This window comes from Coenobita brevimanus, chromosome 53 (genome assembly GCF_032717465.1).
Source record: "Coenobita brevimanus isolate Jiangsu-jjx chromosome 53, ASM3271746v2, whole genome shotgun sequence".
Classification (NCBI taxonomy): Eukaryota; Metazoa; Arthropoda; class Malacostraca; order Decapoda; family Coenobitidae; genus Coenobita; species Coenobita brevimanus.
Window position 1 is genome coordinate 867520 of NC_137006.1, and position 26584 is coordinate 894103.

A 26584-nucleotide genomic window follows, 5' to 3' on the forward strand; every position below is an offset into this window, starting at 1 on the left:
GCTGTGAGTTATAATTGTTTAACACTGCACATTGTTCTTAACTGCACCATGCCAGTTTCAATCGCCAAGTTGCACTCCACAGTTAATCCTTTGCACTCTAAATTCTAATTTCTTAACACTGTAAATTCCCATGTGGTCTAGTGGCGAGGTATTGCAGTTTATTCACTGTTTATTCTCAAAAAATGAGCACATGTGGCTTCCATTGCAATAGGCATCTACTCGCCATCGAAGTTAGGCAGTAATTGTTGGAGTGTTGATGACGGGGAAACAGAGTTGCCAAATCGCAACGGCCACATTACCAAACTCCTCAGTTTTCATTACCAAATTCATAAAGCTAGCATTTATTCTTCACTAATTATATATACAGGTTGAAATACATGTTATCACTCTTCTCATAATTAACAGCATGTTGATTATTTTCATGCTATGTTGCCTAGCAGATTAATCAGAGAGAGCAAACAATCCACCATCTCCATCCTGTGTATCCTCATACATGTGAAAAATCCGTTTGGTAATGCATTATTCTGATTCATTACCAAACGAATTTTTCATTACCAAATTGGCCCATAATTGGTAATGAAAAATACCAAATGGCATCCCTGAGAGGGGAGGGGGAAGGGGGGAGGAAGGAAGGGGTGAGGGGGCCGTGGTGTAAACCAGCTGTTCGGCGCCACGCGACAATCATCCAATCCTACATTGCCCCATGAGGAGCGAGGAGCCCGGGGTTAGGCAAGTTGGTCCTGACATTTAAGATGAGAGTGGCCAGTCTCACTCATCCCTGAGTGGCATTATGTGATCAATAAACCCAACCATCCCTTGGATATATACCTACACAGGCTCAGTCTGATAGGAGCACCTTAATAATCCACAAAACCACCAGGTACTGTAATTTGGTTATATGGTTACCACCCACCATAGTAAATGGTTTCCCAGTGTACAGGAAACCATTTGGCTTGTCACTCAGTGTAGAGTCACCCATAGGCAGAAGGAAGGAGAAAGAATGAAGGAAAGAAAGACAGAGGAGGGAGTTACCCTTTCATTTCTACAATATGCAGCACAGAAATCAAGACATCTGTTCATTTTATATTTTTCCTTGTACATACAGGTAGCAGCGGGTATGGCGTACCTGGAGAGCCAGCAGCTTCTGCATCGGGACCTGGCGGCACGTAATGTCTTGGTTGGGGAGTCCCTGCTGTGTAAGGTGGCGGACTTTGGACTGGCCAGGATAGTTGAGGGGGAGGACTACTGCCCTAGTACATGTAAGACACTTTTTATTGATTATCATTTCTGTTAATAGTAGGGTAGAAGACAGTTTGCTTGATTCATTATTTATTATCATTGCTGTTGAAAGTAAAGGAGAAGAGAAAGTGCTTAGATGGCATGGAGAGAATGGATGCAGATAGGGTTGTTGTTGTTGTTTTTGTTTCTGCTCATAGCTCATCAGAAATCTGAACGCGATGGTCTGTGGGCTTAAATTGCCCATCTACAGTTCACCATCCTCCTTGGGGGTGGGGGGATGAGTAATCAGTGGAGGGACATTTGTATAACCTGGTACTTCAGCTACCCAGGTATATCAGTGCCTTGGTGAGAGGAGGCTTGTTAGGCCAAGTAGGGGGATGGATGTGGTAAATATGTAAGAAAGCGTGATAAGGAAATATGTAAGAAAGCATGATAAGGAATTTATGGGACAAAGGAACTAACAGGGGATCAAGTTGAATTAATTATGTAGAGAAAAGCACAGTTCAAGGATTTGGCAGCCTTTTCATATCCTGATGGCTGATATTCACTGTCTGGCAGTTAAGGTGGAATGCGTCTGTTAAAAAGGAAAAAAAATTCAGATTCTTTGTCTTGGGATTAAGAGCCAGTATACTGAGGACTCAAGTGGTGTGTGAATAAGTGTTTGATCTATTTCACGGGGCGAAGTGGAGCCTACTGTGGTGGAGAAACACAAATGTGACATCCAACCAGGAACCAAACCTCCACACTTTTCCCACGGAGGTGCTTTCAACCGCAAATGAACATTGGTTCACTGCAGGGGCAGTTTTTTGCATGTGGTTGATTTGTCCACTCAGCCAGACAGATTGGGAGTTGATCAACAACCATAACAAGAACTGGGCTCGCTGTTGGTAGTTCTCACTCTTTTGTACTTTCCATGTTTTCTGGATTTTGTCTTGCTCCAGCTTTAGGTGGGAAACAAGGCTAGGATGATGATGATGATGGTTAGAATTGTCTTTTTTTCTTTTACATTAAATGATAACTTTTAAATGAAATGTCATGGTTTGTCATGCAAAGTAAGATATAGAAACAAAAATAAGCATAAAGAGTTTTCAGTAGGTGGTTCCTGCCTGAGGTTCAGACACCCAGAGTGAGGAATTGAGTGAAATCAGTTGTAGTGGTAGTAATAGAGTAGTAGTGTGGTAGCAGTAGTAGTAGAAGTTGTAGTAGAAATTTTAGTATTAGTAGTAGAAAAGGTAGCATTTACTACCCCAGGTTCATCTGAACATGAACACAATGGATTGTAGGCTGAGGTAGCTCTTCTGCTGCAGACCACCATACTCTTTTACGGAGATAGAGAGGGGTTTGAAAAACATCTGTGCAACAGGACAGCTTGATTGTCCAGTCAGAATCGTTGCCACCATATGAAAGCATCCCTCTGCAGTGTCAAAATCAGCTGTAGGTCATCATCATCATCCAGACCTCCTTTCCCACCCTAGGGCAGGGTGAGGAGTAGCAACATCCAGACAGCCTAAGTTTGCCCACTCTAATGGGCCAGTTGTAGGTACTTAAGTTTAAATATATTATCACGGTAGTGACAGATTTAAGAGTGTGATACTTCATCAGGTAACAAGTTCCCTGTGAAGTGGACGGCCCCAGAGGCGATGCTGTACAACCGCTTCACCATCAAGTCTGACGTGTGGTCTTTCGGTGTCCTTCTCATGGAGGTCATCACATACGGCGCCAACCCTTACCCAGGTACTGTATAGGCACACTTAGTAATTTCTGTATCAGTCTGGAATTCTATATTGTACTCTTTTCACTTTAACATGGCCTAAAATTGCTATCTCTCCATCTTGAATGTTGAATTGTAACAGGTCATCACCTGTGGCACCAACCCATTGCCAGGTACTGTACAACATTCACTAACTACCCTACATTGCAGAATTCGCACTATACTCCATTCACTTTAACTTGGCCGGTAATGGAATCTCTTACCCAGGAACTGTCCAGGTATGCTCAGTAACTACTCTGCATATCTGGAAATCTTAACTGCATGCTTTTCACATTAATTTGGCATAAAATAACCATCTGTTCATCGTGAGTGTTGAGTTGTAACAAAAGATTAACACTAGCCCATGGTTCTAGTCACAAAGAAGCCCTATAAAGTGGATGTAGAGTCATAGGATTGTGTCTTTCTCCCACTGAGCTGTGTGGAAAAAACTGCAAAAGGATGAATTTTGGCCCAGGTTAAGGTGTGAGTTGGGAGCAGGGCAGTGAAATGGCAGGGGACAGGACGATATGGAGGAGATTTGTTTGTGGCCACCCCAAACGGGATTGAGGGGTCTGGCAATAGATAGATAGATAGTTAAGGTGAAAGAGCTATTGTTTTGTAATATTTCAAGTAATTTTATTCGTGTTTTACCTCATCTGTGGATGAGAAAAAATGGTCATGATGATGATGATGATTATTGTTGTTGTTATTATTTTGTTGTTATTATTATGCTTTTGTATTTCTTGCCCAAGAAGTCTCACTCAAGAATTAATTTATATATTGAGGGTTTTAAACGAATGATGTAAGGAACAGAGGAATTGTGCCCACGGATTAAAATTTTGTTTATTGTTATCATGGAGGTCATTATCTACAGCACCACCACGTAACCCAGGTACAGTACAGTCATGCACAGTAATTACCCTACATCTTTGGGATTCTGAATTAATAGAAGAATCCAACCTACAGTAAGTTGTCGTTGTATGTCAGGTGTGGAAAATGTATCTGATCTTCTCTGTATGCTTCCTTGCTTCTGGAGATTACTAACCTCATGAATACAGGCTATCCATTGGTGTTAGTTTGTGCAGGAACCAGACAGTTTTATTCAACTAAAGAAAGGCCTCTCATACTGAAGGGAGTACAATATTATCTAACCCCTTCGGCACAAAGAGTGTCCTAAGCTGAATAAAATCATCAGGAAATGGCAGAAGTAACATATTAAAGATGGTCCCATACTCAGTGCTGTGATTATTATTATTATTTAGTTATTTAATTATTTTTACTTAACCCCTAGGGTACGGTATGCAATTCTCCAGCCTCGACTACCCCCCAGGACATAAAAACAGGCCTATTTTTTGACTTTCTCAAAGGTTAAAAGTTTTATGCCTAATTTATAGAGCTTGAATTTACACACCTGAAAGTGCAAACCCCACCCTCCTAGACCCGATAGTTACTGAGCTATGGCCCGTCAAAGTTGATAATAGTTACCCGTCACAGCCCCGGCGAGAAAGAAAATACGCCATTCACACCTGTTTTCTTCACAAAAATAGATGTTATAAACCATTGTAATGTGCTTAGAAAAAAATAAAATGGTGACAAACCCCCCCCAATAAATATGATAAATAGTAAAAAGCAATTATATCCATAGGCAGGTAAAGTAGGCAGATAACAAGGATATTTTCCCCAAAACACACACACACACACACACACACACACACACACACACACACAAAATAAAACATACAATAATTGTGGTGTGCATATCTGTATGCAAAGATATGAATAAATTACAGGTAATGATTCAAAAACGCGCCATAAAGCTTAAAAAATACACAAAATATTTGAGGCTGGGGAGGTAAAGATACTGCATGCTAGGAGGTGGGGGTGGGGTTGGGGGTTGGGGGGTTTTGGTGGGAGGTGGTAAAGCCAGGAGGGGGTGTATGGGGATGGAGGGATGGGAGGAGACTACCACCAGACACAAAGGAAGGGCCCCAGTGGAGTACAAAGACATGGAGGGAGGGTAGGGGGGAAATACCCTCTCCCAAGATGACTGGGGGGAGGACATGGGGGGGATCCACATGAGAGGGGGGGGATGCATGAGGAGGGTGTGGGAGGGGTGGTGGTGGTGGCAGGAATGGTGGGAGGTGGGGTAGTAACAAGGTAGTAGGGTAGAGGGATGTGGCGAGAAGGAGGTGGGGGGTACACTCCCCACTTCCTGGGTACAGGCCTGGGTGTCCCCCTCTGGTGTGTCCAGCACTTAGTTCCGATTGGTTAGAACCCATCTTCGTCACAGCTGGGGTGGAACCAGCTGCCGCCAGTTTTTTGTAGATGTTGCATGATCAGCGTTGCTCATCCTTTTAAGAAACTGCGCAAAATGCTCGATCGACGAGCTTAGTACTTTAGGGGTTAAGTAAGCCGGCATCATTTAGTCAAGTAGTGCCATTCATAACTATCTTTCCTGTCACAGAAATTACCATGCTCAGAAAATTTTGATTACATTTATGCTTATCATGAAGTGCAGAACATAGAATTTATCTATGCTTGCTTAGGTTCATAATTTAAAAACAAAAGCCAGCTGTGTTTGCTGTTACTGATGATATTATTTTGTAATTTTATTTAAGAAGATTATATTTCAGAACTAATGCTTCAGGATAATATATTTACACTTGTTAGCATACCACAGATACTGTCCTGAAATACCAATAAGTAAATGCAAATCGTGAGAGAGAGAGAGAGGGAAGGAGAGAGTCACTGCACTAATCTTTAATATCACACATACAGATGAGGGTTTCTCTGTTTTCTGTCCTTATAATGTGTGGAAATTCAGTTGATTATACAGTGATGTAATTATTTACACATACAACAGTGTCATTCACATGACATCCAGTATCTTGCTGGATCATTAGACTCAAGAAATCTGCTTATGCTAGCTTCAAGCTATTACAGTATTCCACCAACTGTTTAGACTTTTCGAGAACATGATTACACTACTCCAGAAAATGCTTATTCCATCCTAGACTTGCTTACATTAGTCCAAAAACATTCCCACACCAGTTGTCACCATTCAAGAAATTCCATACACCACTAAGGTAATTGCCAACACTACAGTACTGTATGCTTTGTAATAATGTTACTCTGTAACTTGCTTACATTACTTCAGAAATTGGTCATGCCACTCCAGAAACTGCTTACACTGCTTTAAACTTTCATACAACACTTTTAAAAAAATTTATATACCACCCCAAATATAGCTCAGACTGCCCCAGAAATTGCCTACCTTGCTCCAGAACTTGCATACATCACTTCAGAAAGGCTTTATATTATTCAAAAAGCGCCTACAGCTATCCAGACAAGGCTCAGGCTACAATATTCAAGCAGTGCTTATACCAGTCCCAAAATAAGCACTTCTTTCCCACTGTGCTGTTGCTTGTGTTGCTAGCCTTGTTGCGTTACAGGGATGAACAACCGAGAGGTGATAGAGCGGGTGCAACAGGGTCACAGGATGGCCAAGCCTCCTCGCTGCCCGGATGAGCTCTACAAGGCCATGCTGCACTGCTGGGACAAGGACCCCGACCACCGCCCCACTTTCGACTTCCTCCACCACTTCTTCGATGACTTCCAGGTCTCCTCCGAAATACCCTATCGCGACATCCACGACTAATACATCAACAACAACAACAACAGTACCCCCCCGCCCGACCTCCACCCTCTAATTCACAACTGCCTGGCCAGGGTTGGTGGCGTCAGTCAGTAAGTTCTTGGTTGAAGATTGAACTAAAAACCAAAAGATTGGTCAAACCCAGAATAATGTAGCTGGGTTGTGGTTCAGTAAAATTTTGCAGAACCTCTTAAAAAAAACGAAAAGTCAAAGTTAACTCTTTTTATTAACTCTCTGGTGGAGGGTAGCGGTATCTAGAAACACACGCAAGATCTCCCGACCCATGGTGTAGTTGTTGCTGTGAACGGCTTCAGTCCTGCATCAGCTCTTACTGGCTCTGCTCTCAAGTAGTAGCCCCCTCACATCACTAACCCACTAAATTATCAGTAAAGAGAAAGCTTTTTTGGCCCTTAGTGAATTAAGTATCCAAGTAACTGACCCTTGCTCAGTAGTATTACTAATTTGTAAGTCCCATAAGTTTTAAGTACAGTAATAAATTTAACCCTTCTAATTTAGCTAATTTAACTTTATCATATTTATTGCTGACCCCACAGAATAATTTAACTAGCAAAATAACCTGTAAGTCTTGCAAGCTACTGACAACTAACTACCCCCTAGAGTTTATTTTACAAGTCAGTTCATTAATTGGAAGTAAAGATATTGTAAATTAAAGATATTGTAAAACTTATCAGAAGCCCAATTGGAGATACAAACAGTGAACACACATACACAGGCTCACTTTTCTTAAGCAATAGGATGGCCACAGCAGCCTGCGTATGTTGAAGCAGTTGCCTGGGATCTCGTCTCAGTTGCTCTGGGAGATGATAGAGGGAATGGTCTGGCATAAAGTGTTCATTTCATATGGAAAACCCCCCTCAGTATTGTGCAGGTGTTATCTCACTTACTATTCAGGTAGGAAAAAGTGTCAGAATTTTGGTGATGATGATGTTCACCATATAAGAGATCACCTGTGAATTCTACACTTAAAGATTCATTCAGGTAAGGATTGAAATGCCCTTGATGTATGTACAGTATGTATACCAGTACTCCCAAGTGAATGATCTTTAGTACAAGGGATCATTGTTTTGTTTTACACTTTGTTTCTAGGTAGTCATTTTATTCCCTTGGTGTTACTTTGCTAGTGGAGCTTAAAAATGATCTACAAATAAGGAGTCATGAATATGAGTGTGTGACATGCAGTGGGAGAGTGTATTGCTTTTATGTGAGTGATTGAGAATTGATGAAGAAGAGAATGCTAGGGATAGTGAGTTTTGGATGAAACCTCAGAATTTAACATTAAAAAGATACTGCACCATATGTAGATTGATAGGGAAATTACATTACACTATTGATTATTGGAAAAAGTTATTAGTGGACAAGTGCAGTTAAACTGTACGGTAAAGGAAATGAGATTATGACTGTTTCCATTACTGTATATGGTTGATAGCTTGTTCTCCACTGCAGTTTTGTCATTGCACTAAATTCCTGTACACATGATTGAGCAGCACAAGGCTGACTTATGCAGTCACTTTGGAGCCTCAGTAAATGAAACAAAGCAAACTTAAACTAATACATGTGGGTTCAGTGAGCAGAATGAAAGAAGGCTCCTGAAAATGTTTCTGTTCTGTACTTCTAACAGAAATTTTCAAACACCATACCAATACAGTGTGATGTGGAATAGCTACATAGTAGAACCCCTTTATATCGCTCTTGCCTTTATTTGCAGCATTATATAATACTTAAAATGTAGGTAATAGTAAAGTGATGGTCATTGGAGAAGGTAAATTAGCATGATGTACAGTAATCCCTTGGTTATAGCAGTTTTTGTTATCACTGCAAGATGAAAATCTTCACTCCTGCCATTATCTCACATTTTTTGGCTCAAAAATATTGTTATTGCACACCTGAGCTGGTTTCTGCTGATAATAATGGTGCAGTATCTGTGATTTCTGATGGCTTTGAGGGATTCAAAGATGAGGCCCTACTCAAGGAGTTAATCTCAGGTGGTGGAGACCGCTAACTCTCCACCCCCTAGTCTCAAAACCACTCACATCAAGCCCATCTCAAGTATGTGATTCTTCCTTATTGTGCCTTTTTTATCACTTTTCATTAACGTAACTATGGCTGTGTGTGTTTCTGATACCAGTACAGTTTGTATGTATATACTGTAGTTGGTCTAAGTTATTGTAAGAGGGAAATTTTGTGCTTGCATTTGGGATGCCTGGTACCAGCTAAGATAAATCCAATAGGTTCTGTGCTTTCACTATCACACAATTTCGTTATCATGGACACGGCTTGGTGCCAGTTATGAACAATAACCAAGGGATTACTGTAATTGGGAATGGAGAGCAACTTGAATTGATGGAGAAATATAAATACCACAGTACAGTAATAGAAAAAGAGCAGTAAATGTGCGGAGAAATTGGATGGTATAGTGGTGCAGAGGAAGAAAGTGACTTCCTATGAAAGTTTTGATATGAAACAGGTCTGAATGTGGAGGAAGATTTCATGACAGTATGCAAGTGCCTGCATTTACTTATGGAGGTAAGACTGGTATGACATAGTGTGGAAAATGCAAGTGAAAATAATGGAAATGGGACTTGAGGAACTAGTATAGAGTGGATAGGACAAGAAACTGACTTACAAAGATGTGAAGGAAGGAAATCTGTTGGTAGCAGAGTAGGAGAGTGTGTGGTTTGATGCTGTGGCTATATTGAAGCGATGGATATAGGTCGGCTGGTGAAACAGGCATGTGTGAATTAGTTGGATGGTGGAAGGAAGCGTGGTCATCCAAGAAGAATGTAGATGAATACGTTAACTGGCTATGTAAGAACATGTAGCCCTGTCAGCAGAGACAGTTGATGAGGAACAAAGATTAAGTTGGCTGATCAAAGTATGTATAGAGAAGCAAATGACAAGGGTTTGACACCCTTCATTTTAACTTCTTAGTTGATAGAATTATTACCAGGCAAGTACAGTACAGGTATAGATGAACTGCATTTATAACACAGAATAAAGAACAAAATTTTGATGATGTTAAACTTGTGAGGTTGGGCTACGACTGGGGACATGTACGATGTGTGAATGATTGTGTGGCCCATTCCACTGGACATGCTGTTGGGAGTTTTCCTGCTTTTGTACTTTCTCTTGCCCTGTTTCTGAATTTTGCCTCATGTCATCCTTAGGTGGGAAAAAGGGCTACAATGATGGTAATTATATAGCTCTGCTAATATTCTTTGAAAGAGGAAGGACTTAACAGTTTAATTATGTTTGCTGCCAAGGAAGGTATTGCATTTACTTCTTTTATCCCTTGTGTAACTTGAAGACTCAGATGTCTAGGTATCAGTGAATTATTTTTAAAAATCATAATACACACAGTACTGTTGAGAAAGCTTTTTGCATTACAATCAGTGATCAGTTCTGAACACGCACAATACTGGTTTGAAAGCTTACTGCAATACGAGCCAAAAATCCACATCATGTATACCATCCCTCAGAGGCAGCTGACTCGACTGGGTGTGGCTGCTTGCTGTGCCATCCCCATGCTTAAGAAAAATGGGGTTCAGAAGTAGCATTAGTTCCCCCCTCCCCCTGGTTCCCTCTCAACCCATTCCCATCCCTTATCACCTCTCCTTTCACAGCCACATCCCATCCTTCTATCTTCCTGTCCTTGCTATTCCTGTAATGCTATTCTTAACTTCATGAATCTGGATGATGTCATTTTTAGTAAGTTCTTGCTGCTACCACATAATTGTACTCAAGTTGGTGCTGGAGAGGGATGCTTTCATGTGGTGGCATTGATATAACAAGGCAGCATACCTGTCTGGTTATATAATGTCCCATGACAGCCTCCCTGTCCCTCAAACGGAGGAGGATGGACTGCAGGAGAAAGACAGCATAAGCCTACAGTCCATCAGGCTCACATTTCAGGTGAACATAGGACTACAACAACTACTGCTGCTAATACTACAAATACTACTCAACATACAGTAGGTCTGCTGGTGCTGTATTTAACCTCCCCAGTTTGAGAAGTATATCTGAATTAAGTGAAATTATATCAGGAGATGGCAAGACGTAAATGGAAAGGACATCCTCAGACTCAGTGAGGTTTCCACACCCATCACTCATTTCATTTGTGTTTATCTACCATTTTCCATGTAATGTATGCTTTATGGTTTTTGCTTGCACATGCTTCAGGGCCATTTCAACACTGTTTCATTTTTTTCTCTCTCTTTTTTAGATATTCTCTGTAGTTGCTTATATATTATCAGTTTTGTGTTTTGACCTCCAGTTTTATTTTCCAGCTGAACGTCCCAGCACAGAGGCACAAGACTAATTTTCTCCGCCTTGCAGAAAATGAGTCTTAGTTTTCTTTCCTGACTTGCCTCTGTTTGGTGTCTCTTCTAGTGTTTGCCATGTGACTGATTTTCTGGTTGAGGAATATTGGCCTTGGATTTATTTAGCAAGTTTTTCCAAAAATTTGAATAATAAGGTGTATTCCTTTTCAGGCTGATCGTCGGACATTGATAATTTTCTATGATTTGTGTTAACTTTTATTATGATGACACTTTCATTTTATTTTTACATCTGCCAGACAATTTCACTTACATTAGGAGAGCACCCAAGAAGTAGAGGGTGAGGGAAGACTACATATAACCCTTATAGTTTGAAAAGTTATTGCTGGGGATAAATAAGATTGTCTGGAAACAGCAAGAATAAGATTTTTAACAAATCAGGGTCATTAATCCTGCTGGAGAGTCTCTTGAATGGATGGAGGAGTTTTGTTATTTTGGGGACATGTTATGTGCTGGAGGTGTGGCTGGAGCTAGCTCTGTAGCATGGGTAAGGAGTGGTTGGAAGAAGTTCAGGGAGCTGTTGCCTGTCCTGATGTGTGAGTGGGTTCTCCCTTTATGCTAAGGGGTCCTTGTATACAGCATGTGTTAGGTGTGCAGTACCATATTGTAGTGAAACTTGGGCAGCACAGGAGGGGGATATTAGTAGACTCAAACACACAGCAATAAGAATAATAAGATGAATGCATAGGGCATCCTGGAATGTATGCCTGGGGGATTAGGACTGTGCATGAAGCATTGAGAGGAAGAAGACTTGAATGTATGTAGTGTTGTATTGGGAAGGAGTATATTGAGATAGTTTGGGCAGTTGGAGAGGATGGTGTGTAACAGCTGGGTATGGAGAGAGATCAGCACAAATATTGAGGGTAGAATTGCAAGAGGCAGACTGGAAAAGACTTGGGATGAGGTCATAGAGTGTAACCTCAAGGTTGCAGGACTGAATAGAGAGGCTAATAGAGATAAGTAACGTGATGCCATTAGGTGACCAAGGCCGATGCATCCAAGCACGTTGGGGCATTTATAAACAAAGCAGTGTGAAATGAAGGGATGACCTACTTGAGCATGGTAACTTTAAAATATACAGTCACCGCTTGCTCAATGCGCGATCCTGCTGTGCAAAACTCACATAACACGGAAAGCAAAATTTTAGGCCAAAAAATGGTCACAACACGAAAATGATAAGACAACACGGGTGAAGGATGCTGGCCATTTTTTAGAAAACCGTACTACGCTGCGGTGACAGAGATACCGTGTCCAGAGGCCCCAGATTATGGTTCAGCCAGTCGTAACTTGGAAAAATATGGTCATGAAGCAGTGGGAACAGACATACCGCGGCCAGTGATAGTCATAGCGCGGGTTGCATTAGCCAATGACGGATGGCTGTCACGTGCCTGTGCGGGGTGTCGTCATGATCCACTGAACATTCCTGCCCCAGTTGAGCCTACCCTCTCTCTCTGCTCTGACTGCACATGTGCACTGTGTGATCTTTGCTCTTTTTATTTTTTTTGGCCATGGAACTCCCCTTCACCTCTCCCCAGCAAGCCCACAACCTCTTCCATTCAAGATGGGGAATCTTTAGTGTCTGTATGTAATGAAGTCTTTACTAGGTAGGTAAATGTCTTGGGGAAAAAACTGAAAATTGCCCCAAAAGGTGAACCTGAGGCTGGGTTGGGTACCATGAAACCCTTTAACATGTAAAAGTATAGCCCTATGAAGCAGCAGCTTCAGGGAACAATATTCCCATGTTATGCGAGTGGTCACTGATTAATGATAATTAAGATTCTTGGTGGGAAAGTGTAGAAAATGTGATTGTGTGGAGTTTGAAATTTAACTCCTTCAGTTTGACGCCTATGTTTTTTTTGTTTTTTTTTTCTTAAGGTAATTTTTAGCTACCTCCAGGCACTTGTATTCTACACAGGATAAGTCTTTCATACCTAAGAGACTAATAACAATTAAATCTAAGTGCTCTTGTTCAAAAAGTCTCTCCTAAGCCGAGTAAAATCATCTGGAGGTACCAAATATGTATAGAATGTAGAAGTCTGTCATAGTGAAGTGATTAACATTCCCCCCCCCCATCCTCACTTTTTTTTTTCCTCTCTCTCTCTCTCTCTCTCTCCTTTTTAAGCTGTTTCCAGTCAATTTCATTCACCTCAGGATAGACTTTCAATACTGGAAGGATTAGATACAGCTTTCATTAACCTCTGCTGCTGTGGTGCTCTTCGAACCTCGATAAAATAGCCTTCATTAACCCCGTTGGCTACTCAGGGGCTCTCATCACCTAAGTAAATTGTTTGGACATAGGAAGAAAGTGGGAAAGAAGATAGGAAAAATACAATAGGAATCAAGATTGATAAAATGCAGTAGGAAACAAGACAGGGAAATACAGTAGGAAACAAGATAGAATACAGTTGGATGTAAGATAGATAAAATGCAGTAGGAAACAAAATAGGAAAAATACAGTAGGAAACAAGATAGGAAGAATGCAATAGGAAACAAGGTAGGAAGTATAAAGAAGAAAACATGTCATTTGGTTGAAGAGGTTAAGAAATATAGCTTATAGGTATGATTTAGGAGTGAATGGATGTACTGGGTACACTTTTGATAGCATGTTTTGTATTTACATTTTCCTCATTTGGAATCCCACCCATCCCTTTGAAATAATGGAGGCTTGAGTTAAGAATGATAAGAATAATGATGATGATGATGATGATTATTATTATTACTATTATTATTATTATTATTATTATTATTACAATTACTATTACTCGCTTAAAGGTCGCCTTCGGTGGCCTTTCCACTCAATGTCAAAAGGCCAGAAATGAGTCATAAATCGAGAACTGGTGGTGGCCCAATTAGACTGGAAAATGTTTTATTCTTCAACTGTTAGCATTTTAATGATACCGTCCGATGAAAAAAATTGCACTACATTCTGCCCTTTCAGCTGTGGTACAGTAACTTCATTGCCCAATTAGAAAGTGATCTGCCTAAAGGCCGCTGAATACAAGGCCAGAAATGAGTCATAACTCGGGAACCGGTGGCCCAATTGGATTGGAAAGTGTTTTATTCTTCAAGTTAGAACATTTCAGTATTACCTTGCTCTAACAAAAATTGCACTTCAATGTGCCATTTTTGCTGTGTTACGGTCACAGACGGACAAACCAACAAACATACAGAAATCAGATGATTGTATTATAGATGATTATTATTATTATTGTTATTATTATTATTATTATTATTATTAATGGTGACCAAACAAAGGACACGATACGGATGGCAACATGGAATGTAAGGGGTGCAAATGATGAGGTGAAAGAGAGGGAGATTATCCAGGTGCTTGAGGGTACAAAAGTTAATGTATGTGGAGTAACTGAAACTAAGTGGAGAGGAGAGAGTGAGAGAATGGGAGTATGGGTGGCGTATATGTGCAGGAGTAGGTAAGAATGAGAGGGCAAAAGAAGGAGTGTTTATTGTTGTGAGTAACAGGTGGAAGGAGAATGTAACAGCATATGAATCAGTTGACTGAGGGATTGTGTGAGTAAAATTGAAAGTTAGACTACAAATGTAGGCGATTGTATGTTTGTATGTGCCAATGCAAGATCGTGCAAGCAGAGTGAGAGAAGAGTTCTGGACAAATGTGGAAGTGTGTATGGAAAAGTTTGAAAGGAAAGAGAGAGTTTTTGATTGGTGATGTGAATGGTAAAGTAGGGAATGTGAAGGTGGATGGAGTAGTTGGTGAGTGGGGTGTGTCTGCTGGGATAGATAAGAATTGCAGTGCTTTAGTGGACATTTGTGCCGGGAGGGGGTTGGTGATAGCCAATACCCTCTTCAGGCACAAAATGATCCACAGGTATACATGGTGAGTGATGAGAGGGGTGGGTTGTGAACTGAATGAAAGGAAAGCAGTGATTGATTATGTGTATGTGGATGAAAGGATGCAAAGGTGCATAGTGGATGCAAGAGTATATAGAGGTTGGGGGAGTGGACTTTCTGGCGTATATAGAGGTTGGGGGAGTGGACTTTCTGACCACCACCAAGTGGTGGTCAGAATCAAGGTCCAAGTAAAATGAAGGAATAGAAGAAGGGAAAGATGGGAGGAAGGAGCAGACGTAAGGAGAGTGGAAAAGTTACAGGAGGATGAAAAAAAGGCAGAATATAAGAGAGAAGTGGAGGAATGATCGGGTAAATATGAATTGGAGCAGATGGGGGATGTGGAAGGTGTGTGCAAGATATTCACAGAAATATGTGCAGCATTTGAGATGGTGTGTGGGGTGAAGAGAAGACGAAAGGGGGTGCAAGGAACAGCATGGTGGAATGAAGAAGTGAGACAGGCTGTGGCAGAAAAGAAGAAAGATTTAATGAATGGATGAGAAACAGGGGCGTGGAAGAAGTTGAGAGACAGGAGAGAGAGTTATATGTAGAAAGGAAGAGAGAGGTGAAAAGATTAGTAAGAAGAGAGTGGATGAGAAATTTGGAAGGAATTTGTAAAGTGGAGGGAATGTAAGAAAATGTTCTGGAAAGAGGTAGAGTTAAATAGGGTGGCAATGAAGTTAGTAGGGGAGTGAAAGATAAAAATGGTAGATTACTAGTGGAGAAGGGAGAAAAGTGAGCAGATGGAGAGAACACTTCAAGGAATTGTTGAACATAGAGAAAGAAAGTAATGTGAGTATAAGTGGCTGGGGAATGGCAGGGAGAAGGAGGGAGGTGAGAAGACAGGAAGAAATCAGTAGGATAGAAGTTGTGGAAGCAATGAAGAAAGTCAAAATGGGGAAAGCCCTACGAATTGATGGAGTGTGTGGTGAAATGCTGAAGCATGGGGGAGTGATAGTAGTAGAATGGATGTGGAAGATGTGCAGATTGGCCTGGGAGGAGTAAGAGTCCTGGAGGATTGGAAGTCAGGTATAATTATTCCCTTGTACAAAGGGAAAGGGGAAAAAGAAGTGTGTGGTAATCATAGGGGCACTTGTCTTCATGGTGTAATAGGAAAAGTATATGGTAGGATACTTACTGACAGAGTTAAGGAAATGCTCTGGAAAGAGGTGGAGTTAGACAGCCATCTCCATAAATCAAGTCCTATCTACAATCAGTGAATTGTGACAAAACAACCTTGTCTCTTTTCTATCTATCTATTGCCAGACGCCTCAATCCCATTTGGGGTGGCCACAAACAAATTGCCTCCAAGTCGCCCTGTCCCCCGCCATTTCACTGCCCTGCTCCCAACTCACACCCCCCTCTCTCATATACCACTCCACCCCATCCCTCCATCTCATCCTCGGCCTCCCCCTCCCTCTTTCCCCCTCCACCTCACTCACATACACTCTCTTCGTCAGTCTTTGACCCTCCATCCTCTCCACATGGCCAAACCACCTCATTGTGTTCCTCATAACGCTTCCTATCACATCCACATCAACACCACAACGCTCCTTTATATTCTCATTCGTCAGCCTGTCTCTCCATGTGACTCCACAGGCTCCTTTTAAATAACTCATTTCCACTGCTCTCACTCTTGACTTGTGTCCTTCCAACAATTTACTAATAGACAGATATTGCCAGATTCGTACATTACCATCATGCTACTAATACCGTATTCCCATCTCCAAAAGTATTGAAATTCTGGGCATCTCATTGAACAATACCCTCAGCTGGACCTGTCATGTTAGATCACGTGCTAAAACCGCCTCAAAGAAACTTGGATTATTGTACAGAGTCCGTAAGTTCTTCGCTGATGAGCAGTTAGCTATAATTTATAAGAGTCATGTGTGTGCTCTCAGCTTGAATATTGCTCACCCTTGTGGAATGGATGTGGAGAGGTTGCATGAAAACAACTAGACAAAATTCAGAACAAAGCTGTTAGAATTATTAACAACCCTGCCATTACAAATAAACTACCTCCCCTGCATGTAAGAAGACATGTTGCCTCCCTTGCATTATTTTATAGATATTTTTTTGGCAAATGCTCAGACGAAGTTGCATCCATAGTGCCACCTCTCCATGCCTTCCCTCGTGCTACACGGGCATCTGGTAGCGCTCATGACTGGAATGTCACTCAGCCATAATGCAGAACTTCTGCCTATCAGAATTCTTTCATTCCCTGAACTGCATCTCTCTGGAACTCACTTCCTCAGAGTTGTTTCCCTCCAAATTTCAACCTACAGCTGTTCAAGTCTAACTGTTACAGATATTTTATGGACAGAGGACACCAGTAATCTGGTGTATGGATTATTATTTTTTTTTTTCATTTGTTTTTCCTTGCTCCGTTCTGTTATTTAAAAAAAAAACAAAAAAAAAAAGATAGAGGAATTAGTTGGAGAAGAACAGGGAGGTTTTAGGAAGGGGAGGGGTTGTGTCAATCAGATATTCATTTTTAGATTTTTAGTGGAAAAGTTTCTAGAGAAGGGAAAGAAATTGTATGCAGTCTTCATGGATTTGGAGAAAGCATATGACAGGGTGGATAGACAAGGATTGTGGAAAGTATTAAGAATATATGGAGTAGATGGGAAGTTGTTGAATTGCTGTGAAGAGTATGTATGAGGGTGCTAAGGCTGCAGTGCATGTGGATAGTGAATTGAGTTAATTTTTCTATTTGAAGGTTGGGTTGAAACAGGGATATGGCATGTCTCCATGGTTGTTCAATCTGTATATGGATGGGGTTATAAAAGAGTTACAAGGTAGGGCAGTGGATGTTGGAATGGCCCTAATAAGAGAGAGCAGTGTTTGGAAAATCCCTGTACTGTTGTTTGTAGATGATACTGTGTTGTTAAGTGAAGACGAAGGGAAGCTTCAAGGCTTGGTGGATGAGTTTGGCATAGTGTGCAAGAAACAGAATCTAAATGTGAATGTAGGGAAGAGTAAAGTTGTGGTCTTTGAGAGAAGTGAAGTCATTGAATGTACAGTGAGGTTGGATGAGGAGGAAATGGAAAATGTGAGTATGTTTAAGTACTTGGGTAGCATAATGAGTAAGGATGGAAGTTTGGAGGGTGAAATGCTTAAAAGGGTACAACAAGGAAGAAAGGTTGCTGGTTCATTGAAAGCAGTGATAAGAAGCGGGGAAGTGAGCATTCGTTTCGTTTTTAAAGGCTCCAACATGCTTGCATGCATCAGCCTTGGTCACCTAATGGTGGCTCTCCATGCTGCACGATCTATTGCAGCCTCCCTGTTCAGTCCCATAACCCTGAGGTCACACTTATGACCTCATCCCATGTCTTTCTCGGTCTACCCCTCATAGCCCCACCCTCAATATTAACACTTCTCACCTTCCTCACCCAGTTATCATCCCCCATCCTCTCCACATGCCCAAACCATCTCAATTTACCTCTCCTCATCACAACACCAATACACTCCAGTCCCATCTTACCTCTCAACTCTTCCATCATAACCCTCCCCCCCCCAGACCTTGGATGCAGGGACACACTACACATCCACCTAGTCATTGTCATTTCTGTACATATGGGCCTGCGAATATCCTCCTCCTTTACTGCCCAGGTCTCACTACCATACAGCATTACACTCCTAGCACATGCTGCATACAAAGACCCCTTAGCACATAGGGAGAGTCCTCTCAATGTCAGGAGAGGCAAGAGCTTCCTGAACTTCTTCCAACCACTTCTCACCCTCGCCACAGAGCTAGCTCCAGCCCCACCTCCAGCACACAACATGTCTCCCAAATAACAAAACTCTTCCACACACTCAAGAGATTCGGCAGCAAGTTCAATTCTTTCACACCTGACAATCTCCACCTGCTCACCCCGGCACGCCGCACACATATAATCAGCATTATCTCACAGTCTACCTCTGATACCACTACATCTCTTGTGCACCCATGTATCACAAACACCGCACAAGATGGAATTACTTCCTACGCCCTTGTGGCGAACTGCACATGGCCACTCTCCCTCGTCTTTGACAGTACCGCCACCAACCCTAGATATCGTCACTTTTGTTTCATCTGCATTTACCCTTAAGCCCTTGTGCTCCATACCATCTCTCCACTTCCTAAACTTTTCCTCCGCCTCCCTTTCATTCTCTGCAGTCAACACCAAGTCATCAGCATACAACATCTCCCACGGGAGTCCGTTTCTGAAGTCATGTAAGAGGGCTTCAAGTACCATGATAAACAACAAACACCAAGTCATCAGCATACAACATCTCCCACGGGAGTCCGTTTCTGAAGTCATGTGAGAGGGCTTCAAGTACCATGATAAACAACACAGGACTCAAAACTTAGCCCTGATGCACACCAACGTTCATGGAAAACTCATCACTCAAATCTCCATTCACTCTTACCTGGGTGCGAGCACCCACAGACAGCCATAAACATCCTAACCAGCCACTCTTCCAAGCCAAGCTTTCTCATTGTCCACTTTATCACCTTTCTAGGGACTCTGTCAAAGGCCTTTTCCAAATCAACTAAAACAAAATACAGATCCCTTTTCTTCCAAATACAGTATATTTTTCCTGAAGCTGCCGAACAATGAATATGGCATCAGTGGTCCCCCTACCTGGCATAAACCCAAACTGCATCTCATTTATGGAAGTGAAAAAGTTACTACATGACAGTATTGTGATACTAACTCTAATGTATGGAAGTGAAACTTGGACCTTGTTGGAGGGACAGAAGTCAAGAGTGAGAGCTGAGGAAATGAGTTATTTGATAGGAGCATGTGGAGTCACATGGAGAGACAGATTGACAAATGAGGATGTGAGAGAGCATTATGGTGTGGATGTGGATGTGATAGGAAGCATTAGGAGAAACACATTGAGGTGGTTTGGCCATGGGGAGAGGATGGAGAGTGAGAGACTGACAAGGAGAGTGTATGTGAGTGAGGTGGAGGGGGAGGGGGAGGCCAAGGATGAGATGGATGGATGGAGTCGAGAGGTATATGGGAGAGGGGGATGTGAGTTGGGAGCAGGGCAGTGAAGTGGTGGGGGACAGGGTGACATGGAGGTAATTTGTTTGTGGCCACCCCATATGGGATTAAGGCATCTGGCAATTGATAGATAGATAGATAGATTAATGGTGATGATTAAATGGAGAACAAAGTTAGGTTTTCCCCTTTGGTTATAAGTAATTTCATATGAGACATTGATAGTTAAGTTAATAAAACAGTAAGTCATCATAAGTGAGGGATATGATCCAGAATATCACAAGTTTTTCTATTTATGTTGGTATTGAAAACTGGGAGAAACTACAGTAGTTGCTGTTGTTGGTGTGACCCCAGGCTCGTGTGAAATGTTAACCTGGTGGACAGCATGTTTAGGCTGCAACCTCCTGCAGTCCATCATCCTCCATTGGGGGGATAGGGAAGTACTGTAGTTGAGGGACGGCTGTATAACCAGACAACTGAGCTGCCCATTTACATCAGTGCTGCATCCATATCCTGCTCTGGAGAGGTTTGATGTAGCTTTCATTAACTCCTTCACTACAAAAGGTCACTCCTAAGCTGTATTAAATAATCTGTTTGCTAGCCAGAAGATAGGAAAACAAAAGTATCCTCTGTCTGAAGGATAAACCTCTTTAGTTACTCTTTATTTAACTGCTGGTGCTGGAGAGGGATGCCTTCATGTGGTGGTACTGATATAACTGAGCAGCTCCTTGCCTGGTTGTAGAATGTCCTTCAGCTCCCTCCCTATCCCCTGAAAAGAGGATGATGAACTGCAAAAGGCCTTCACCCTGCAATCCATTGGGTTCGCATTCAGATGAACCTGGGGCCGTAGCTACTACTGCCTCTACACCTCATGCTGCCTCAACACAATTTTCTTTGGGATATGATAGAATTTTCAAACTTTTGGGGCTGAATTTAGCTTTCACCAACCCTTTCATTAAAAGGGTCTTAACCAGGATGAACAAGATTAGCTAGAGGTAGCACTGTGCTGTAGTAGTAGCTGTAACTCCAGGTTCATCTGAAATGTGAACCTAGTGGCCTGCAGGCTGAAGCCATCCTTCTCCTGCAGTTCACTATCCTCCTTTTAGGGGATAGGGAGAGGAATGAGGGATGTATGTATGACCAGGCAGCTCCACCACCCAGTCATATCAGTGCCATCACATGAAGGTGTTTCACTCCATCACCAGTATTGAAAACAAGTAGAATATGTCATCAGACTGAAGGGATTGAAGATATGCAGATGGAATGTACTGTGTGTGTGTGGGTATGCATGTTTTGTGCCATTGGTTTTGCGGGTTGAAAGGCAGATTGTGCATTTTCAAGCTTATCAGGTTGAGAGTCAGTTTTTGTGTTTCAGGAGTAGGTTAGCCCCTTGATTCCAAAGACTTCTTTGGTATTTTATTCCTTCTATTTTAAGACTATCTTATTTAGTGTAGAAGACATTTTTATGAACATAAGGAGACTGGCAAAACCTTATTTTGACCATTTACAACAATAGGACTCTGTTTAAATAAAATGGAAGATAGCAAGAATAAAGTAGAAAAAGGCATCATTATACTGTTGGGGTTAAACTGGTAAGGTACTGTAAGTAGATTTTCCCAAGTATTATTTCATTGTCTGGCTGTATAATTTCCTGTTTCTTCTCCTGATGTTGGTTTTTCACTACCGGTGCTGTATTTGATGTCAAACCACACAACCTCCTTTAAATAAATCGAACTTTCCCCAAAAATTTCTTCTGCACCATTGATTATCTGATTTTTTGGCTATATAATCATGCATTTCTTCCCCTGATGTTGGTTTATTAGTATTCAGTGTCAAACCACACAGCCTCCTTCAGTGAAATTGTTTATCCCCTCAATCCCCTATAAGACAGGGCATCATACGTCTCACAAGTACTATACATGTATGTGATGATGATGGTGTTAGTTATAGATGAACATGTCTCATCTGCAACCCCAATAGCTGAATGGTCAAAGATGCATGCACAGTCAGGGACATAAGTTCACTTACTATTCCACTACATCAGCTTTACACTTCAGGGTATGTTCATCACTTTCCTCCCTAATGCAACGCACTGGAGAGAATTATCTCTGGGCAGAGAAACATAATAAGCCTCTCGTAGAATAGGATTGGTGCTGGAGAGGGATGCCTTCACGTGATGAGGTCAGTATACCCTGGTAATTTCATTGCCTGTTTGTATAAATGTCCCTCATCTCCCTTCCAGTCCCCCCAAAAGGTGATGGTAGACTGAAGGTGAAAAGCAGGTATAGCTTGCAGTCCACCAGGTTCATTTTCAATTGAGGCAGGGGCCACATAAACAACAACTGAGTTTAGGATCTGTTAGCCATCAGAGGAAGGTGAGAAATAAAGTGGAATATTAGGTGAACTTTCTTCCTTAGCTGTACATCACCCTGAGGACTTTTCAGTAATGTGGGTTCAGATATCCATATTGAAGACCGGATAATTTCACAGAGCCTGACTGTACATTAAACCCTCTAGTAGTAGCAAATTTACGTTCCTGCCAATACTCCATTTACGGTCGTGTTCATAAGTAATGATACGTATGTGGTGATATTGTCTTATTATAGTGCTCTCTGCCATTGTAATATGGAGCCTTTCCATATACTCCTTGATGCACTGAAGATAAGTAGACCAGGCAGTAAGTGAAATAGTTCTGTATCCAACCACCATTGGGAAGCACAGTAGACAGCATGACTACTGTACATGTGTATCCTTACTCATGGATGTGACAGTACAGTGAAATGAAAATACAGCTGTAATAGAAAAGTGAGCTCAGTTTACTCCGTCAGTCCAGTGCACAGTAGACAACATGACTGCTGTACATGTGTATCCTTACATATGGATGTGACAGGACAATGAAGTGAAAATACAGCTGTAATAGAAAAGTGAGCTCAGTTTATTCCTTCAGTCCAGTGGTGTATTTTATTGGTTTATTCTTGCAGCTTCAGAGTTATGTTATTTTGACTTAGGAAAGGCATCTTTTATTGAAGGGGTCAGCGAAGGCTCTGTCTAACCACTCCTCTTCAGAAAGTATCCCCAGAGTTGAGTAAACATCGTTGGATTACAATGGTTCACTCCTGGGAGGCCGAGGCCATGGTATTAGTGAATAAGACATAAAAGAATTGCTAAATTTTTAATACTGGAGGGTTTATTGCTACACAGATCTCCTTGTGAACATCCAGCTAACTCCTCGGTCTCTAACGATACTCTCTGTCCTCTGTATTTGCAGGGATGACCAATCGAGAGGTTGCAGAGCTGGTGCCTAGCGGGTTCCGAATGGGCAAGCCTTCGAACCACAACTGCCCAGATCAGCTCTATGAAATCATGTGTGACTGCTGGCAAGTGGAGCCAGCACGTCGCCCAACCTTTGACTCTCTCTGTGACATCCTCTCGGACTTTGACATAGCCACCGAACGGGAGTACGCCCCAGCCGAGGCAGCCCTTGGCTACTAGAAGACTGGATCCATGTTGTTCAGCCCGAGGGTACTCACTGGCGGGTGGTTACGTCGCATACAGGTTCTGGAAACCAATCCTTCCTCCTTCTGGTTTTGTGTGCACACTTGTTAGACTTAATGTATGGATGTACAGGGAATCTTTATACAAACATGTGCACATTTCAAGAGATTTTTTTTTTTTATGTGTATAAATAACAAGGTTGATCTTTTGTAATGTTGCAGCAGACTTAGATAAGATTTTCTGAAGCTTGTAGAGAGCAAACATTATTTTCAAGATTTGTTTTTTATCATAGTAGTGATGGTACAGTGTCTTGTATTAGTCCACAAGTCACTGGTAATAAGGCTGAGACTGTAAGATAGGTCACAGTAAACTCAACAGACACGAGATGATGTGTGGCTCTGTGAGTTAAGGGCCTCATTCTTGTATTCTAAGTGGCTTTAGAGATTTCTTAATACCTCCTCTTTAGTGATTTATTCTGCACAGGACACCTCAGTAGCCTCTTATACATTCATAAGGCAAACAGTAGATATTAAAGTGATATAAGTAAAATACAAGAGAATTTTAAGGTGTAATATGCAAAATAAATGGCTGATTATGAGGTGGTACGAGGCCTGTCATGCCACCTAAAATATGCCTCTCACCTTACTCTCAGGCTCCTGGGACTCACTTGTAGCTTAATAAGACCATCTGGCAACAGCTGGAATAATTAGAGTTGTCCTGATTTTGAGAGGGTTAATGGTGAAAAAATTAATACTCAGGTTCCTATAACCCAATCTCAGCTGAATAATCACATCGGTTGCGGTGAATTACTAAAGTTGTACTGACCATGGGAGGGCTAATATCCACATGTATGTTATTTGTATGATTTCAGTATTAACACAGATTGCATAAATTACATACAGGGAATAAACTTTTAAAGAAGAGGGACTAGGAAGATGCCTGAGTAAGTGGGTGTATGGTCTCAAGAGTTTTACTGTGAGCTCAGACTCAGCCAAGGTGGAGGTTAGTTTGTGTGTGTGTGTGTGTGTGTGTGTGTGTGTGTGTGTGTGTGTGTGTGTGTGCTGTTTTGTATATGTGTATGTGCTTGAATGTGTGTGTTTGTGCTTGTATTTGCCCATATGGAGGGTTTGTGTGTGTGTGTGTGTGTGTGTGTGTGTGCTGTATATTTATATATATGTTTACTTGCATAAATGTTTGTGTTGTGTGTTTGTGCTTATATTTGTATGTATGTGTTTGTGTCTCCTAAGTTACAGCATATGTAGAGAAGTATGGTAGAAAATAGCAGAATTACTCAGTCCTTAACTTCTGTCTGAGTGATTTTTGGGGAAAAGCCCCTCTTACTGAAAGGGTTTACTAAGGCTGTTGTGCTGGAGAGGGAAGCCTTCATGCAGTCTCACTAATGTAACTGGGTGGTGGAGCTGTCCAGTTATACAAACATCCCTCAGTTCTCTCTCTATCCCCAAAAGGAGGATGGTGGACCACAGAAGGGCAGTTTAAGCCTGTAGTCCACTGGGTTCACATGCAGATGAGCCGTGGGTTGCAACTACTACTAAAGCTGCACCTAACCCCTCCATTTCAAAAAGTCTGTCTTACACTGCTGAAGTTATCCCTCTCATGTGGTCCACCATTCTTCATTTGAGGGACAAGAAGAGACATGAGGGACATTTGTATAACCAGGCAGCAGAGCCACCCCATCATAACAAGTACTGTCACATGAAGACATCCATCCCCAGTACCAGACCAAGTTAATACATCTACACCCGAGTTAAAAGTTTACCAAGGATGAAATAGCAGGGAGGGAATATAAATGTTAATAAGCATTCCACTAATTGTAATGGATGTTGCTAAAATTGTTATCTCGCCATCATATATGCTGGGGTGTAATGGTTGATCAGCACTAGGACATGGCATTAATCATGAGGAAGCGCTATGGAAAGGCTGTAGAGTGCAAGAATGTCATTTTGTGATTGAGTTACAAGAAATAAACAGCAAAAGGACAAAAATCAGGGCCAAGTTAATGTAAATAGAGTATAGTAACAAACGTGAATGATGTTGTGCATGCTGGTACTGACTGTGTGTATATATATGTGTGTGGATTGTCCATGTATGTATTAGAAGGCATTGTTTTTTATTTATGCTGAAAGTTTTATGTGACTGCAGAGGCTGTTTATATGTGAGAAGTACCATGTTGCCTATGTATGCTGTAAGTTGTGTTATGTATGTGCTTGTTCAGTGTAATGTGCAGTGTCATATGTACACTAAAATTATGTGCATGTAAAGACTGTGTATGTATGTTGTAAGTGTGTGTGTGTGGATGCATGCATGTGTGTGAAGACTGTGTATGTATGTTGTAACTGTCAGAAGAATATGTATGAGAAATAAGTTTTGGTTTTTAGAGTTAGCTGGTCAACATTCCCAAAGTTTTCTGGTGCTCTGATATACAGAATATAATCCCCTTTTATAGAAGCATCTGGCAGACTTGTCCTTAATCAGTTCTTAGTCCACCCAATTTGCCAGGAGGTGTGCAGAACTTTTGTATGATGAAAGATTTGAGAGGGGAGCTGATGGTGTTATTGGTTATCCCCCCCCCCCTTTTTTTTTTCTTTTTTTTTTCCCTCTAAGGTGGCCTAAAATTGCCATCCCTCCTTGAATATTGAGTTATAACAAAAGATTAATGATAGAATATGATGCTAGTTGCAAAGATGTGCAATGGAAAGAATGTAGAGCCATAGTATGAGCATATTATGCCACTGGGCTGTGTGAAATAATCAGCAAAAAGACAAAGCTGGGCCAGGTTAAGGTAAAAGCAGTATAGATGCCCAGCTTCCAACAGAAGAATCCAGGTTCAATTCAAGGACCAGTCAGATTCATCAGTAAAGCTTTTTTCCTCCTGTTCTCTTCACCCAGCAGTAGAGTTGGGGACCTTGATGTAACATTGACTTGCAGGTCCATTTCTAGGGAAAAATTGGAACTTAGAAATAATTTGATTGCATGCTTCAGTGGCCTTTGTTCATTTGAGAGTTAATAATGCTCAGCCTTCTTCCTGATATCCTTAGAGTACAGTTGGGGATTTAATTTAACATTGACTATTACAGGTTATATTCAAGGGGAAGATTAGGACTTAGCAAAAATTGTGACCCTTGTTCAGTCAATAGGCAATAAATCTAAGCCTTCTTCCTTATCTTCTTCAGTTTGGAGGGAACATTTGGGCATGAATGAACATCAGTGTTGT

General features: G+C 41.5%; 1 protein-coding gene across 1 annotated transcript in view; it reads left to right on the plus strand.

Moving 5' to 3' along the window:
- Positions 1 to 23349, plus strand: part of LOC145400835 (tyrosine-protein kinase fyna-like) — an 80874-nt gene extending 57525 nt beyond the window's left edge. The window contains exons 11-13 of the mRNA XM_080273271.1: positions 1106 to 1259; positions 2842 to 2973; positions 23126 to 23349. Of these exons, the coding sequence (XP_080129397.1) occupies positions 1106 to 1259; positions 2842 to 2973; positions 23126 to 23349 (510 nt within the window). The remainder of the gene's footprint in view (positions 1 to 1105; positions 1260 to 2841; positions 2974 to 23125) is intronic.
- The last annotated feature ends 3235 nt before the right edge of the window (positions 23350 to 26584 follow it).